Here is a 17,323-nt window from a genome sequence, read left to right as displayed (position 1 = left end):
TCAGGTAATATAGACCTCATGGACTGCATGGAGTTTGAGGGTATAGGACTCATGTAGAGAAGCAAAGAGGAGGATGCAAATCCTTTAGGGATGCTTCTTTTTGGGATGAGTGGTGCATCTACATACTTTTGTGACAAGAGGAGTATATTAAACATCTATGCTTTTTTAAAGTGCCCCTGACTGGCTATTTCTATGCATAGGGAAACCAAAGTGGCTGTCCTTGCAGGTCCAAATTTCTTGGCTCGAGAAGCAATTGGCCAGTAGATCAGGCTGCTTAAGAACAGCATCCTCCTTGGTGCCTGCTCTGACCAACGTTGTCTTTTAGAAGCTTACCAAGGTGGAGGGGTTTGGAGTAGATTTAAATAGCTCTGGGTAATGGTTGTCTTCTAGACTGTGTTCAAGAGTTCAAGTTGACTTCTTGTAGGTGTTTGCATGCAGATGCTGTGCTGAACAACCTGCTTAGGTAAAAGTCTCCAAAGAAAATCCCTGCTCTGTTGCCAAGCCATGCCAACTCCTGCCATACCATACCAGCACCTGCTTTAAACCTCTGGGTGTCCTGTGTGGGGGTGAAATCCCCCAGAGTGGGCGTGCTTGGTGTGTTGTGGCCACCCTGCAGCACCCAGTTGTGCTTTGGGGCTCTGCTTTGCCCTTCTCCCTGCTGATGCCACCAAGACAAGTAGAGGACAAGGAGAGGTGGGATAGGGCACCTGTATGTTGCCTTCTAGAAGGGTTTATCCCTGTCAGTCTCTGCTTGGGATGAGATGCTGATGGGTGCATCTGCAGTGAAGAAGCATGCATGGTGCTTGCAGTGGAAGGGAGGCTGTAAAGAGGTCTTTAGCTGATTTTTGGCTTCCATCCCTTCAAGGTAAAACACCCTAGAAGGTAGTCAAGTATTGATACTGCCCCTTTGAATCACAAAATGTCTTTTTACCCCTATTAAGTGTTTTCTATTATGTTGTCCTGTGTTTTTATTGTTGCAAACCAGTGCTTTCTGCAGAGAGGTCTGTGTTTGGGCTTGTCACAGGCAGCGGTGCTCCTATGCTGTACTTACCAGCTGCTTTCCTGCCCAAGTATTAACAAGCATGCCTTATTCATCTTACAGTTCCTTGAATTATGGTGATTAGCTCTGAAACCCAGACCTGTGTTTTGTTTTTTCTGGCCTTTGTCACACCTCTCAGGTATAGAGAAAACAGGTAAAATTTCAAGCTTTTGTCCTGTATGTTGATCATTATTCTTGGAAAAGCAGCATATTGGCATGTTTCTCGTCTCTCTCTCTGCCAATGAGATGAGTTCTCACCAGCCTTTCCCAGCTGAAGTATTAAGGACTGTGCGAAGGGATCAGCTACTTAACGTGTAGATAGAAATGAGAAGTGGTAACTTCAGGCAAAACAGCTTTTCACATGCTGCTGTCCATCCGTTCTTGCTGACTTGAATGGCTTTAAATAACTTGCAGCAGGTGTCTCCACCGGGAGACCTCGCTGCTTGGTTCTTCCACAAAAACTGCGAAGATCTTGTTCTGTAAGCATGAGTGATGCTATGCAGGGGAATCCTGCAATGTTGATACCTTGGAGTGTGATCAGTGAGTCTGTGATCAGAGTCGCAGCCTGTTGAGCTGGTTTTCTATTCCTCTGAAGTGATGCAGTTGGGTTACAAAAGGAGTTTGAAGCTTCCTCTTCCTCCAGCTGTTGTTGAGCTCTAGCTGCATGCAGAGACCTTCAGACTGACTCTCAGTTGCAGGTTCCCTTCACTCGATGCTCCCCATAATTAAAAGAAGTCCCCTGCTGAAGGTTTCTCTTCAGATATTCCTTTTTTTCTGACATCTGTCTAGTTTTCTGCTGATGTTGGGTGGAGGAGGGAAGCAGTGTAACTTGGTTAGTAGGCAGGTGAAGCAAATGCTCTCCCTCTGCCCCAAATCCCATAAATCCCATGAACCTTCATGCAGCTCCCTGGTCACCTGTGAAGCTGCACCTGTCTTGTGGTGTTAAAACATGGTGAGGTGTAGAGAATCAAAGAATAATGTTTGAGCTCACAGTTGATATTAAAATACGAGGTTTGGTTTGCCGGAGCCCTGGTCGGGGTAGCTTTGTATTGTCAGAATTAGGTAACACCATACATGTCTTAATTGAAGCTTAGACTTGTCCTCAGATCTCAGTTTGAGGTAGGGAACCAACTGCAAACTTCCTCATCATGCAGGGGGGCTGGCTCAACTATTTAGTAGTGGTAATGGATGCTTTTAGCCAAATACCTTCATGGAAGGAAGCCTGAAGTGGCCAATGACCTTCTCAAAGCTAAAGTCCTGCATGTCTTCTGGAAAGAGCATTTATTTGCAGGTAAATGTGATGTTTAGGGTAGTGTCATGCTGAGAATTGGTAATTCCTCCTGGGAGAAAACTGGGAAAGTTTGAAGGTTTTTCAACTGACCCTTTAAGCAAGAAGTTAAAACAAAAACTGATTTGCTTTTCTTTGAAATTCTCAAGGCAAGAGATGCACGTACTAATGAGTTTCAGAAATGTCCCAAGAGCAGCAGCAAAACCGTGTTGGAAGAAGGCTTGAAAGTGATGGGAACTGGGGTATGGGAGCACACCCTGGGTTGAAGGGTGATGAAGGGACCTAGGACTTTCTCATCAGTACTTACTGAGTAACTAAACACTTCAGATGAGTTGTGCATGCTACTTGCGTTAACAGACCTAAGAGGTGCCTTCATTAAAAGGATCAAAAGTGATTTTTTTGGTTACTGTTTAAAAATTGTGTTGCTTCAAAATAAGTTCCGGTTAAATACCAAGACACCAGGATGTGGAGAGCTTTACTGGAGGGAAATAATAAATGCTGAAGTCTGTAGTCAAAATTCCCTTGCTACCAACTTGTTAGAAAGCTACATTTTGCTTCAATAGAAGGCTTGAGCTGCAGAGCTGTTTACTTGGAAGATACCAGCAGCAGAACATTTTAATCGAGTTATGGAAGTATCCAGAGAATGTGTTTTTATTTATAATCTGCTAGTATTGCAAGGCTCAAGAGAGCTTATTACTAACCTTAAAACAAGAGAGTTAAAACGGGTTATTAGGAGATCTGAGATGCATCCCCTGCAGGAATTTAATAATGGAGGATGGCATGGCAGGGTTTTGTCTGTTCCTTTTGTTGTTAAATGTAAATGTAAAAATGGTAAGAATGTAAGAAATCAGGAAGCGCATCCACTCTTTGTCTGATGCTTCCCCCTGTGGATCCCTTGAGTCCTAAGACTGAGCACCTTAAGCTACAGCAAACTCAAATGTCCTACCAGTTAAAAGTACTCTGAGCTTCATATACCTCCCCCCAGTGGCTCTTTCCATGTGATTACAGTGGCTTCGAGTCAAAGGGCAGTGGCTTCCTTTTGAAATCTAAGCTGTATCCCAGAGTCTAGAAAAATAAGCTTTGCTTTCTGCTTTGCAGCACTTCAGTGAATTTTGCCTTTAAATGCAGTGCTCACAAAGAGATGAGGAAACAAGCTTTTTATGTGAAGGAGAAACTATGTGGTGACACTCTTAATGCCTGTCCAATTTATTTAATGGACGTCTTTGCAGGGAGTAAGGTGGGGTGGCAGTAGAAATTTATCAGAGTACATTAACTCTTAAAAATACTTATCAGAAGAGCTATACCCTGAGCTTATGGGCAGATAGGAGGTGGCATCTTTGTTCTACCTTTGGATAAGGAAAGCAATTGAAGAGTGTGGTGGTCCTTGCAGGTGCTGGATGAGAAAGCAGAGCCTGGAGAGTGAAGACGTAGCCCTCTCCATCAGGTATTGAAGGCATGAGAGACAATTTGCTGTGGTGTATATCTTAGCTCCTCAGGGTGATCTGTTCCGTCTTTGTCTATAGAAGCCTGTCCTTATGTCTTGCTGAAATTGCTTGGTTTGGATTTTTTTTGTTTAGATTTCAGCAATTAAACTTGGGGGGAAAAAAACTATCAGTATGGTTTTGGATCTGATGGAAGTAACATGGGGAGAAAAATCCTGCCCCGCAATAACAAAGTGCTCACCAGCATGTAGGTCTGTTCCTCTAGCCTGCAAAGGTGCAGGGGCTGATTATACTTCATGGAAACAAGTCTGCAACTCCAGGCACACCCTGGAGCATTTTAAAATTGATCTCTAATGTACCTGAAGACTTGTCCTAGGCCAGCTAAGCTAAGCAAATGAATTAATTACTGCAGTGTTTCATAACTATCTCTTGGATGGGCTTTTGAATTTGAAGGACTGGAGGTGAGATGAGGAGAAATGCTGTTTTGTCTCAGGCTTTGGGTACGTACCTTATTGCTAGAGAAAAGATAACTCTGCTGTGTTGTCTGTTCTGTGCAACTCAAACCCATTACTCCAGTCTTTAGGAAAACATGACTAAGGAGCCAAAACCTCATTAATATCCTATAAGCCTTGTGGAAGGAGAAGCACCGGAGCTTGCTGGTGTGTTTGCCTTGCTGACTGCTGCTGAGCATCTACTGGAGTACAGTCTAGCTGGTGTTGCTCTTAGTATGCTGTAAATATAAGCTAGGCTTGCTTGTGCCAAACAGCTTGGAGAAATATGGGGTTGAAAGGGAAAGGTGATGTATGAGGAGAGTCGTCCTCCTCTCCCTGAAATGTCTCCTTTATTCTGTGTGGTTAAATTGGATGGATTTGGGGATGGATCTGGCTTTCTATAGATCTTCTGGGATGCAGATGGTGTAGCCCCCAATTTACCCCTTCCTACCTCCACTTCTGTGAGCACATTGACCTTTAAGCTAGTCCCATAGCTCCATGTGTGTCTGTTTACACTTGTGTAAACACCCCATTGCCTTTTACCTCCTGGGCACACCCCCTACCATTCTTGATGTCAATGTGCGTAGCCCCTTCCGTGGGGGTTGCAGCAACTTGTGAAAAGGCTCCACCACCACTGTTTTGAAGCCCAAATCCTGTTGGCACTCTGGGATGATATTACGTAGGGAGAAGGCAAATTACCAGGGCTGAACTTTAGCCAGGACATAGTAGGGTGAACGCCCGACTTTTTTCCCAAATGTGCCATTGCATCTTTAATTATAAGGTTAAGACCTTTATTTTCTGACTCATCTGAAAAAAAAAAAACAGCACCTCAAAATAATTGCCTGAGCATGTTGTCTAGGGGACTACTGCTTGTTTGTGACTCAGAGGAGCGAGTGCCACCTAATGAAATGGCACTGATGCTGTAACACTCAAACCTTGCTCTTTTCATGCCTAGTCCAAGCAGTGACCTGGCCAGTCTCCTGTGAAGGCACCAGGTCAACCCAGGCAATGCTGCACTTAGGTGTTTCTGATGAAGAAAGCACTGGGCACTATGTGACCTGTAGAAATAAGTGTGTTCAGCTAAAGGAGAACTAAATGGCTTCGTTCTGCCTAGTGGAGGATGAGCATGTTGCTTCAGGCTCCCTCAGAAGCCATAGTAGATGTGAGGAATTGATATACCATCCCGGGGGAGCGCTGGCCTCTGTTCCTTGGGTAATCCGTCTGCCTAGGCGGACTTTTGTTTGTTTCTCTGAAATACGTAAATGCAATCATTACACAATAAGAGCCTCTTTAAAAACCTTCCTTTGATCATTAGCATGCTAATCAGCCTGGATGGATCTTCTCCTTCCCTTCCAGGTGGAGGGAAACAATTGACTTGTGTAATGGGTGCCCCTTGGCCACGGTGCGTTTGTTCCTCTGGCCCATTGTTCTGGGATGAACTTGGAACATGGTGTTTCTCTCTTGGACCAGACACTTGAATTGTCCTTGGATTTGTGTTTTTTTTAAATGGTCATCAGGGTGTCCCTCCAGGAACCTGTGCAGCTAATGCTGTCTGCTCTGAAATGTCTGAGCCATGCTGAGCTGTGAAGAGTGTTAGGGCTGGAAGATGGTGTTGTCAGGGGTGTGACTCGTATCTGTCTGGTGCACAAAGGCTCCCAGTGGACCAGGATGAATTGTAATGCTTGAAAATGTGACACCCTAAAGGGAGAGGGGAAAACAAGTGCGTATAACCTGTAAGCCAAAAGTTATGGGATAGAGAAAGGGTCTTTGGGAAATAATCTCATACCTCAAACGAAAAGCAGGAAACCTAATCTGTAAAACAATAAAGCAGGCGAGACCTCTTTCCTTGTTGGCCCAAATTCATCCCAGGCTTGCGTCGGTAATGTTTGATTAGCCTAATGAAGTGGGGAAAGACAGAGCAAACCTATTCCTCTTTCTGATTGCGTTTTGGCTGGGAAGCTGTGTATAGAGAGGCAGCATGCAGGAACTGCCTTTGCGAGGGACTGACTGCTCAGGTGACCTGTAAGGCTTGAAATAGACCTCTATCAACTGGCTGTTAAAACAGGGCATGCACCTGTAGAGAGGAGTTGGTGTTCCCAGCCCACGCAGTCTGAGATGTCAAATACTGCTAGTGTTATAAACAATCAGGCTGGGTTTGGCTACCAGACTTTGATCACGCCTGAAAGCAGGTGCTCCTGTGCTGTATGAACATCTTGGTAGATAACCAAACTTCCCAGCAGTAATTGCAGAACTGACTTGCTAACAAATAAAATGTTCCACAATGAATTACATGGACTTGGTTCTGGTGCTGCTGTGTTTGTGGATTCGCTCTTGGTCAGTCCTCTCCCACTTGTGGTTTCCTTGCAAGACTCTCTTGGTGCAAGTGGTGCTTCCTGCAGGACCCCAGCTCAGAAAGCAGGCAAACGAAGGCTGCTGCAGGGTTTTGGTGCTTATCTTCAAGTGCCAAGAGCTGTTTGGGGGATGTCCTAATGATTAAGAGCAGTAGGATAGGATGTAAAAACCTGTTCTGACCTGAATTGAGTAGTTTTTCCTACACAAAACTAGTTCTTTTTATCCAAATGTAAGATAGAACCTGGACTTCATTATTGCTTATATTTTAAAAGGATTCTCTTGGATGCTTAACATCTATTATTTCTGCATGCATTTGTTTAGGTTCAATAGGTCACTGATACAATCAGGCTTCTCCTGATCTTTAGTCTTGCTTGTTTGTGGTCCCAGCCCAGGATGCCTGAGACAGCCTAACTGTTTTCATGCAGTAATTGCAACTGTATGGGATATTCTGGTAAATGCTAAAGTCAATAAACAAAAGGTTAAAGTTGCCACATCGAGGAAAATTTTCTGCCTGTGGTATTTTGGGGCTGTAATCCAGGCTTAAAGTGAACTTAGCAGCGAGGTGAAGATGTTCAGTGTTGTAATGATTCTTACGTTTCCTTTTTCTCTTTCTAGAGTCTCCACCAGCAGCGATGTCAAGAAATGGATACTTCTTTGAAGAGAGTGGCAAGTATTATTTGACTTATGCGTTGTCACCTTATTGGGGCGAGAGCTGTGCTATGGGGTTAGCTGAGAACTCGAAACGGGTGATACAAAATTCATGTAGCTTAAGCAGCATGCGAACGCAGGCTTGCATCATAGTTGTGTAATCTAGTACTGGAAGCAGACTCTGCATTTTTATATCCTGTAGATGGTCTAGATATACAAAGGAGTAAATAATCACCTCGTGTTGTCAACGCTGACTATTCTGGGTGGCTCCTTGCTTTTCCAGTTCTTTCAGGATGTTTTCCTGTAATGCAACCTGGCAAGTGCAGTTGTTTCCCACTTTTTGGAATGGAGATCAAATGTAGGTGTCAGATCCCTTTGGAGACAGCCTGCTAAGAGCATCAGGCAAACACTGCATGGTTCCAGTAAATGTATCTTTTAATGCAGAATGCTCTCAAGGATTTCTTTTGAACTATGGTTAAAGGTGAGGCATTTGGAAGCTTGTATCTGCCTTAGCAAAGGTGGCTGAGCTCTTAGAGATGTGGTACTGATAAGGGCAGAAATAGCATACAGCCAAACTTGAAGTGCAGGGAAGTTCCAACTTTTCTGGTTTTGGAGAAATATGTGCGTGAGGTTGTTAGGGAGAGATCACTGAGATGTAAACCCAAGACCAGTCCCTGTGGGATGTGTTATCTGAAGGCGTGGGGTTTCTTGCCCATGAGGTGTAGTGCTTGGACTGTTCAGGATTTCCAAATAGTGAGAGCACAGGACTGAAACGCTCCAGTTATTTAGGTCTGCAGATGCTCGTAGCTGTCATAACACTCATCTCTCTTGTTCCAGAGGGCCAAGCCTTTAGGTGAACATCTGGGAAGGGGAGGCTGAATATCTGCCAGGTGCAGCTGCAGTGGATCCAGTGTTACTATTGACAGTCCTTCCTCTGGCACTGGCTCACTCATCTTCTCTGAAGGCACAATATAAGCCAATTTCTAGGAGAAAAAGATGAAACTGGGAGTAAGCCCCATCAGCTCTAGCAAGAGGTCTTTTGAAAAGGCTGGGTGAAGTAACAGAAGGGCAGAAACTAGTGCTTGAACTCCAGAAGGCTTTATTTCCTTGGTATTTGTGGGTTTCCTGAAGGCGTATGAGGTTTGGGTAGCTCTGCTCCTACCCTCCTTGGATTGCTTGTGTCCCCTTGGGATGTGGCTGGTGCTTTCTTGTGAAGGGGAATGTAAGAGAGGGTGATCTGGGCTGGAGCCTGGGGAGATGACAAAGCCTCCAGTTTCTGGCTGAGCTGTGTAAGGGCTTGCTGAGGGCTAAGGGAAAAATACAGCTGCATTTGTCCTTCCTGATTATGCAACAATCTCCTAGATCCACCTATTTCATCCCAAGCCTTTCTGCCACAGAACACCAGGGCAGCTATCTGTCCTAGCATCTTATGCTGGGAAGCTGCTGAGTGTCCATTTTCGGGATGTAGCTGCCTCTAGCAGATGAGCTCACTATCTTCTCTTCCTCTTATTAAAGAAAAATATCAAACCCCTCAAGCCCCAGCAGATTTCTGTATGTTCTTAGAGCACATGCTTTTGGCATATTCTGTGCAAAGCTCTTCTTTGAGCTCTGCTGTTTTTTTCAACTTGGTGCTATGGCAGTGAGAATTTATTTTTGTCCCAGTTGTATTATCCAGCTTCTGCTTGGTCTTAGAGATGGCACCTTAGAGCTACCAGTAAGGGCTTGATAAAACTGTGCCTGCTTTTTTCATGTTATGCTTCTGCATGGATCGGGGGAAAAAAGGAAATGTTGCTTGCAAGTTCATTTTCAGCCTGTGTGGTATCGAACCATACTGTGATTGAAAATATGGTGTATTTTTCTCACTCTCAAATCTGTCCTCAGAGCCTTCTAGTCATTACAAACTGACCTTTTTTGAAAGTTCACTTGGTGTTGGGTGAGGAGTCACACTGCCTGGTTGAGCTGAGGGTTTGTTTCTGCACAGAATATGTGGGCAGTGCATCTCAGGAGTCGCTAATGCAAATACTCACATCCCTCTGCAAGGCAGCACCTTGGCTCTCTTCAGAAATTTAATGTGGATTCTCAAGGAGTTGCCCAGAAACTTAATCAGGCCTAGAGGAAACCGCAGAGGAAGAAGTTACCTTTTCATGTAGTTTCAAAACAGCTTGTTTTGAAATGGGGCTGCGTAATCATTGAGCTGTTTATTTGCACTGCTTGTTTGGATCAACCAGTTCAGTACTGAGACCAGTACATGCTTTAAATTTGAAGAAAATCCTAATCCGTTTGCTTAAAGTAACCCTTCCTTTGGTTTCCTTAGCACTTTTTTCCCTCACCTCTCAGCTGAGAAATCTCTCCTGATACTATTGCTCTTTGCACAGCTGGGCTCTTTCCTTATCTCCTCCTGAGATCTCTCATACATATGGTTTTCAGTATCCTTAGTAATTAGGATGTTTTTGTTCCAGGCCATATCTGAGGCTCTGTTTGAAGACTGTGTCTTGCCAGCTAACTTTTTTTTCTTATTCTTGTTGTGTTCTCAGTAACAGCTGCAGCAATGTCAGACCTTAAAAGTTGAGATTTCAATTTTGAGCTTAAATCATTATATCGGCGTGATTGCTGCACCAACACAATGCTTTGTAAGACTCGCCTGGATATTTGTTGTTCACAAAAACTTATTGTGTTATTTAATAACTTGTAGCTCTGTTTATTAGTCACCGAGGAGCTGGGAAAAGCCCAGGAAGGATTTTCTAGCAAACAGATGCTAATATGTGACTATTCTGAAAGCTCAGAGGGGTTTTCATAGTCTCCTGTCTGATAACTTCTTAAATGGCTAAAAATCTGGAAAGTTGATCAAAGGAGCCCAATGTATTTAGTCACAAGTTAAAAGTTTCTGGTGTACTCCAGTTCTTTGCTATTGCTGTAAGAACTAAGCTGAAAGCCATGGCTGTGTTCTTCAGTGCATTGCAGAAGGCAAATGCGTGTGATACGGCTGGCAGGAAAAAAACCTGCCTAACATCTTTCTGTAGAGGCAATATTAGGATGAAAAATGAGGAAAATAATTCATGTCTGTCCAGTTAGAAGTTTCTGATGTGAAGCGTGGTGACAGCAGGTATGTGTGGCAGTTGTTGGCCACATTTGGTTTTGATTCATGTATTTCATCAGACTTAATAGTTGTCTTCTGACAACGATATCTCACTGGAAATCTGTGTTTTCTACCCATTCTTTTATGTCTGGACTGAGCCTTTTTCCACAAACAAATGAACAAAATCTGGCATTGTGCAGTAGTACATGTTGGTGTGGACTGTGCATTTAAGTCACTTGAATCATCAGCAAGGTTTTCTCAAATGAGGTTTGTTCTTCGCAAGTTTAGGTGACTAATGAGATTTTTGTAGACCCAATCCAAAGGTGAAGAATACTGGGAGTCCAGATGAAATGCGGCTCCACAATCCACATTGAGAATAACTCACCAAACCCTGAACTGGCCTGTCAACCTCCTGCACCTTCATTATGAGGGAATGGGGAGGGTGAGCAGCCAGTGCTCACTACAAGTCTATTAGCTCTAAGGGCATTGCGATTAGCTGCAAATGATTAAATTCTGCCAGTGTGTGATGAGCTGCTTAATTGGTGCAAGAACTTTCTCTAAGGCACAAAACCGGAGGCTTTCTAGTTCCTCTTGCAAAATCCCACGGAAGGAGTCGCAGTGTAGCGTTGGGGATATCTGAATTGTTGCATTGTTTTTAAAGCTGGCTCAACAGATATTGCAGCGTAAATTTTGTCTTCCAGAGCAAATCCCTTACTGCTTGGTCTCCCCTGACTTATTAATTGGTTTTGCTGGCACAATAAATTGCAGTTGTGCTGAAGGGCCCCAAGGCCCCAGTCTGGCTTGGGATGTCTGGATATATTTTATCTACTTGTTTTTGTTTTTCAAACAAAATTTTATCTACTTGTTTTTTGTTTCTCATGTGTGGTGTTTTTGTGTATTTTTTTAAACTTGTCTCTATCTGTCTTGGAATTGTTTGCCCAACCAGGAGATTAATCTAAACGTCTTTGTGGAACAAATTCTTTCGCAGTGGGTTTCCCTGATGAGATGCCCAGTTTAACAGCAGATGATATGCTACTGCTACCTATGGACGCGGAGAATGAGAGGGTCTCTGGCAGATGTATTTCTGAGAACTGTCTACCGGGAGGCCTATAATAAAATGAACGCTCCTGATTTCTGTGGGTTCTGGTACAGAACTGAAATTCCACGTGCTGCTGTGTTTTTTAAAAACAAAACAAAACAAAGCCCCACTGAATTACTTGGATTATTCACAACATTTCCTAGAAATCTGGCTGCAAAATACAATACTGGAATTAATTCAAAAGTGCCTGGGTGCTTTTTTTTGTAGCAGATCAGTTCTTTCAGTTCTGTTATGAATTATTACTGAAGTGGCAGGGGAAAGTTTATATTTCCATCTGGCTCTTCATGACGAAAGACGGACTCAAAATAGGGTTGGAAACATGCAACTGAAGTTATGGCTGACTGGTAGTGGAGGGATCTGTTACCTCAAAGATGTGGATCTTGTCCTGGTGACTCACCTGCTAGATACTTTCTACCTTCTTTAACCACATGAAATTGTGGTTTAATTTGTGGCCTTGAAGCATTCTGAAAGCTTAGGGAATGGGTTGACACTTTCACAGCAGGTGGCCATTACTGCACAAAGCTATATCTGATGGGCTCCCAATAACTTCTCTAGAGCCAAGAAGCATCACCAATGCATCCCCAGCTATTCTGCTTCTCACAAGCTACCTGTGGAGGGGCTGGACTTGGAAGATGCTTTCTAAATCTCACCTAAATGATCCAGAAAGCCATTTGTATACCCATGCCAATGAATAGCATTCAGCTTAATAAAGGAGGTTGTCTAACACAAGCATGGGAGGTAACATTTGGATGCATCTTGCCAATTTGTTGTCAGCAAGCCCTGAGCAGTCCAACAACACAGCCTGTGGACAACCCCTAACCCCCAGTAGCCTTATTCTGAGCTGGCATAAACCATCTGTGTGGCTGCCTGCCATGGGGTAGGTAAATCTCCCTAGGCTGAAAATAGTGCGCCTTGTCATGGAATATCTCGACCGTGAACCAAAGGAAAATGCTTAATATTCTAGCAAGCATCCAGCTATATACAGAACTGCTTTATTTAATCAATGTGGCTTAAATTTTTAATTTTGGAGACAGCCTCGCAAAAAGTGATGTGATAGCAGCTTTTGGAGAATGTTGCTCTGTGGCTGCAGTGCTAATTTGTCTTGTCGATGGCATGGAGTAATTTGTTAGGAAGGAGGATATCTTTCATGATTTGCTTTTCAGACTCTTATGAGTTACCAAAAAATCTGAAAACAAACTTTGAAGTTTAACCTCAGCGTGAAGATGTAAAATCTAGGCAAATGTTTACCTAAAAGCTGCTCTCCTACCTCTGTAGTTCTTGTCTCAAATGACTTTTTGATAAGTAATTATGCTGAAATCAGCCTGTGATGTGTGACCAGAAGCTTCCATTGGTTAGTGTGTATGTACAGGATGCTATATAAATTCTTGTTTCTGGGGTACTGTGCGGACTGGAGAACTGGTAATGCTTGTGCAAAGTGCTTCTAACTTCCCTTGCATCCCTTGATAGCTTTGTCCCTGCCAATATTAACCAACTGTAAGGTGGTCTACCCTTTGGAGGCAATACGAGTCCACACTTTAGTGCATTGTGTAAAGGTCAACATGGAGTTTAAGGCTCTGTTATTGAGTTTACTTTTGCACTCAACACAGAGAATTTAGGTGTTTTCTGAGAGGTGTAATGAATCCACAAGCCTGCAGTGCTCAGGGAACAAAGCAAGCCCTCTAACTTTCAGCTCAGGCTGATCATTTTAGGCTAATTAAAACCTCATGCTTTTCTTGAAAATTATTCTTGAAAACTAGTGTCTATTGTTAAACAAGTTGAAAATCCAAAGGATTGGAAAAATCAGATGAAGGTCACTTAAATTCAGTCTGAGACCCTTAACGCTGCATTACAGCTGAGCACTGGGATGCTTGAAGAACAAGACCTGATTTTAGGGTAATGTCTGTATTGAAGTTGATGTCCCCTTATTTTTAAAAGCTGTGTAATATATATTACTGCTCCCGATCATCCTTCTATAATTAACATCCTATAATTAATCTGTATTTCTTTGGAGAAATTGGGTCCATATAGCACTTGGGCTTCTTTGAAACAAGAACTTGCGAACTCCTGTGCTTGATCGAATCCAACTGCAGCAGAGCTGGCCATTTGGCTTATGTGAAGCTTATGGTTTGAAACACTAAGGGTGAGGCCAACTGTTGGGTTTCAGTTCCTAATGGATTAGGATCAGTGACAAAAACATCTAAAGCAGTGGAGTTAGAAGGCAAGTTTTTGTTTTTCCTGGGTAAAATGAGCGAGGCTGGATCTGACAGGAGCACAGCGCGTGCTGCTACTCCCCCACTCTGGTGGGGTGACCAGTGCTGCTTTGCAGAAAGGACTGTCCTGTGACTTGATACCTTCTGTGCCTAGAAATTAAATTCATTTAAGAAAGCTGAGATGATTTAATGTGACTGCCTCATCTTGTTGAACTGCCAATTGTGTGAACCTAAAAGAACCCTTTTAATGCAACTTTCTGGCCTTTTGAAGAGATTTCATGGGTAGGAACAACTACCACTTCAGAACGAGAGATGCCATCCCAGTTTTCTGGAAGTTGGGGTTTGATTTGGGTGAAGGAATTGACATTGCTGTGCAAACAGGTGCTTGTCTGCTTTTCCAGGCTTGTAGTGTAGACTAACTACCTTGGAAGTTGAGGATAAAAATCAGTTTTTCCAGGAAAGCTGCTTTGAGAGTTTTTTAGTCTTAAGGATCACATATGGCGTATTCAGAAATAAAACCTGCAATTTTTGCAGAGATTTGGCAGAAGTTAGCAACTCTTGATAAGCTTTGATCTTAGCTAGATTCGTAGAGTAAAACAAAAACTGTGGATGTGCATCTTAATCTCATCTATGCAACTGCTGTCTAAACAGTAGCAGCAATCTATACTGAAAAAAATTCCTCCTGTGTAGTACACACACGCCTAGACTGTGCAGTGTTTGGGTAACAGTAAAGCAAAAATTCCTGATCTCCCCCTAGAAAACTCTTCCTTAGCGCAGGAAGGCAGGTAAAGCATCTAAACGGAGTCTGCAGTGAAGTGTGAACAGATGCATTTGTACTAACCTCCTGGTTAGTGTGCATGCTTGCAGATGTTGATTTAAAATAACATGATTGGCTTTGTGTCTCCTTTGAGGCATACCAAAAGGTTATGCTGGGGCTGTGTCTGGCATGAGTCTTGTAGCCTGGCATGTGGGATGATGTCATTAGGAACATAGCTGGTTTCTTCCCAGGAGAATTTTTTGATTAAGACTTTCGACTTCCTTGGAGAAGTCTGCAGCCCCTGGGCTGTGAGCGCTGCTCCCACGGAGCAATTAAGCTTTTCTAGGGAATGTGTATGGGATTGGAGTTGTACTTCCTGATAACTATTCTTCCACTGTTTTTTATTGCTGCAGCTGCCAGGTGCTGCTAAGACAGTGGTGGGAGAGGTAATGCCACCTCTGCTTGCTGCAGCTTAATTCATGGCTCTTCCAGTTCAGAGCCCAGGGCTCTTAAAGGCCGGATCAAAATCAAAATATCTGCAGGGTAAGCGCTTTGTGTTGTGAGAGGGTTGATAGAAGCAGAACTGGGGTGGTGATGGGAGTGAAGGGGAGGCTGGGGATTGGTATTGAGATGGTCCTGGGCCAGGCATGATTTCAGGGAGACTGATGCTTTAGAGGAGAATGTCTAGAAAAAATGCATTTCTTCCTAGCTACCCCATAAAATGTGGGGTGTGGCTTATTTTCCTATCCCAAGTGATGGGCTCGGATGCAGAAGGACTTAAGGTCAAAGCTGCTTCTGGCTGCCCCCTGTGAGGAGCAGATTTTGTTTCGTTAGGATGGTGCCCGCTGTGCTTGGCCATGTGTACTTGTTGTGACTTCCCATTTCTGTTCCCTGTGAGATGGGTCCTGTAGGGCTGAGGGAAATCATCCTGTGACCATAAGGTGCTCTTCAAGGTACAGGAGGGCTGTGCTGATCTTCTCAGCCAGCTTTAACTTGGTTCCTAACTCTAGCCTCAGGCTCAGCAAAATTTCTTTTCTGTAGTGCTTTTAGACCCTATTTCAGGCTGGAGTGGCCTTTCCTGTGCTCGGGGGTCTGACTCACCCTGTCATGTAACTCCTGGCACTTCAGCAAGTGCTGCCTTCCTATAAAGATAGCAATCTGCAGGGATAGAGATAGGGTGTTGAGGTGCTGCTTTGGAGGTCTTTAACTCTTCCCCAGCCAATTCGAGGCACAAAAGGTGTTTAACCACATCCCCCAAGCAACTACTCCTAGCACAAGCTGTAAAGCACTGGAATTCTTCCATATGGAAACACGATCAATATTTTCACAAATTATGCAATGGACGCATCAGATCCTGCTCCAAACTTCTGCAAAACACTGCTGAAGAAAGATTTGAGAGAAACAGAACAGCTTCTGTTATTGCTCATGGAATCTGCAGCCCCTCAAGAAGCAGGGGTGGCACTTGGCAGTCCTCAGGGTGATGGGAAAGCAGCTGCCAGGGCTGGAGGCGGCTCTCAAGCTGTGTCCATGGGGAAGGTGCACCTGCCATGTACACTGCTCATCTCCTTACCTCAAGGTGATGCTGTGCTTGACAGGTATCAGTTGCTTGCATTTTAAAATACCTGGCAGGCTTAAGCAGATGGATTCAAATCAGCCTGGGTTGAAGCCTTGAGGTGGCTTAGTGATAAAGCAGACACCTGCCTGGGAGTGCAGTTCCTGTACAGCCCAGGTTCGGGATTATTTGCAAGCAGTGTGTTTTGTCCGTCCCTTGCCCAAGGGACGTGAGACTCGGTTGCCTTTTGTTTTGCTCTTTCCTCCCCTAAGGAGGGAGGAACTGAGGATGCTTCCCTTGCCAGAGTCCTCACTGACCTCTGCCCAGCCCTGTGATCTTACTCCACCCTTGCCCTTCTTCCAGCTTCTGCACAGTTTCTCTCCCATCTCCAGCCCTCTCTGCTTTCAGGACTTACCGCTACTGCTCTCCTATCGAGCCAGTTGCACTGGGATTGGGAAACAAATGTAGAAATTTGTATGCTTGGCTCTTACCTATCTGTCTTAATTTGCGTTGAGATTGAGTTTTCCCACCACCCTATCTCATGCTCTGTACAGTGTGTTCAAACGACCCTGTGTGCCTGTAATCTGACCCACTCCCCAGGAAAGATAAGGTGCAGACCTGTTGTGACATCTTCTCTGGGGTTGCCATTCTGGATATAGCTGAGATGGAAAAGCCAGAATCATGGATTTTGGCCCACCTGTGGCTGTTTTTTTTGCTTTGCAGGGCTGCCTAAGGTTTCTTGGCATCAGGGGTGTGTCAACACTAGTGGGTGCTCAGCATGGGTGAGGAGAGGTTATGGTGTCCAACTGTTCTGGAGGAGCTAAACCCCTGGTTTTGCACGTTGCTTGGGGCTGAGATGCTTGCACAGGAGCTTGCAGTGCTGGCAGGCAGCCTGTCTGTCCCTCCAGGGTACAGACTGCCCCTCAGTCCTGGTATGTCTGCCAACCCTATTTCATACCTGGAGTGTTTTAAGTGTTTCCTATACTCTCCTTGTCCCTCTTCTTTCTGGCTGTTTTGTGCAAATTTCCATTGTGCAGGGATGGAAATAGCTGCCTGAGCTCCAGCAGCAGCAGAGGACAGCACCCTTGGTGCGTATTGCTGGCTGGTTGACAGGCTGGATGGGGACAGCAGGAGCTTGAATGCTTTTTCGAAGCCTTGAGAGCTGTTCAGATGGGACTGGTTCATGCTTTCTACTGCTGAGCAGGCAGATGGAGGCAGAGGTGGAGAGGGATAATTAATTTGATTTTTTTGATAGGTTTCTAACACCTCAGAAGTGGCTTAGAAGTCATGTGAAAGTTTGAGCCCCTTTTGCTCCTCGAGCCCTCCTTGGGAGATGCAGAGCAGTCGGGACAAGCCTGTGTCGGTGCAG

At 44.3% G+C, this 17,323-nt stretch overlaps 1 protein-coding gene across 7 annotated transcripts in view; it reads left to right on the top strand.

Annotated features, from left to right (window-relative positions):
* The window catches only part of SLC4A11 (solute carrier family 4 member 11), a 140,563-nt gene that overhangs the window by 52,941 nt on the left and 70,299 nt on the right, over positions 1 to 17,323 (top strand). For all 7 annotated transcript variants that reach the window (XM_040555156.1, XM_040555158.1, XM_040555157.1 and 4 more), the window contains exon 2: positions 7,228 to 7,278. In XM_040555156.1, coding sequence (XP_040411090.1) covers positions 7,228 to 7,278 — 51 coding nt within the window. The remainder of the gene's footprint in view (positions 1 to 7,227; positions 7,279 to 17,323) is intronic.

This window comes from Cygnus olor, chromosome 4 (genome assembly GCF_009769625.2).
Source record: "Cygnus olor isolate bCygOlo1 chromosome 4, bCygOlo1.pri.v2, whole genome shotgun sequence".
NCBI lineage: Eukaryota > Metazoa > Chordata > Aves > Anseriformes > Anatidae > Cygnus > Cygnus olor.
The sequence above is the reverse complement of the archived record's forward strand: the minus strand, read 5'-3'. Positions and strand labels throughout refer to the sequence as shown.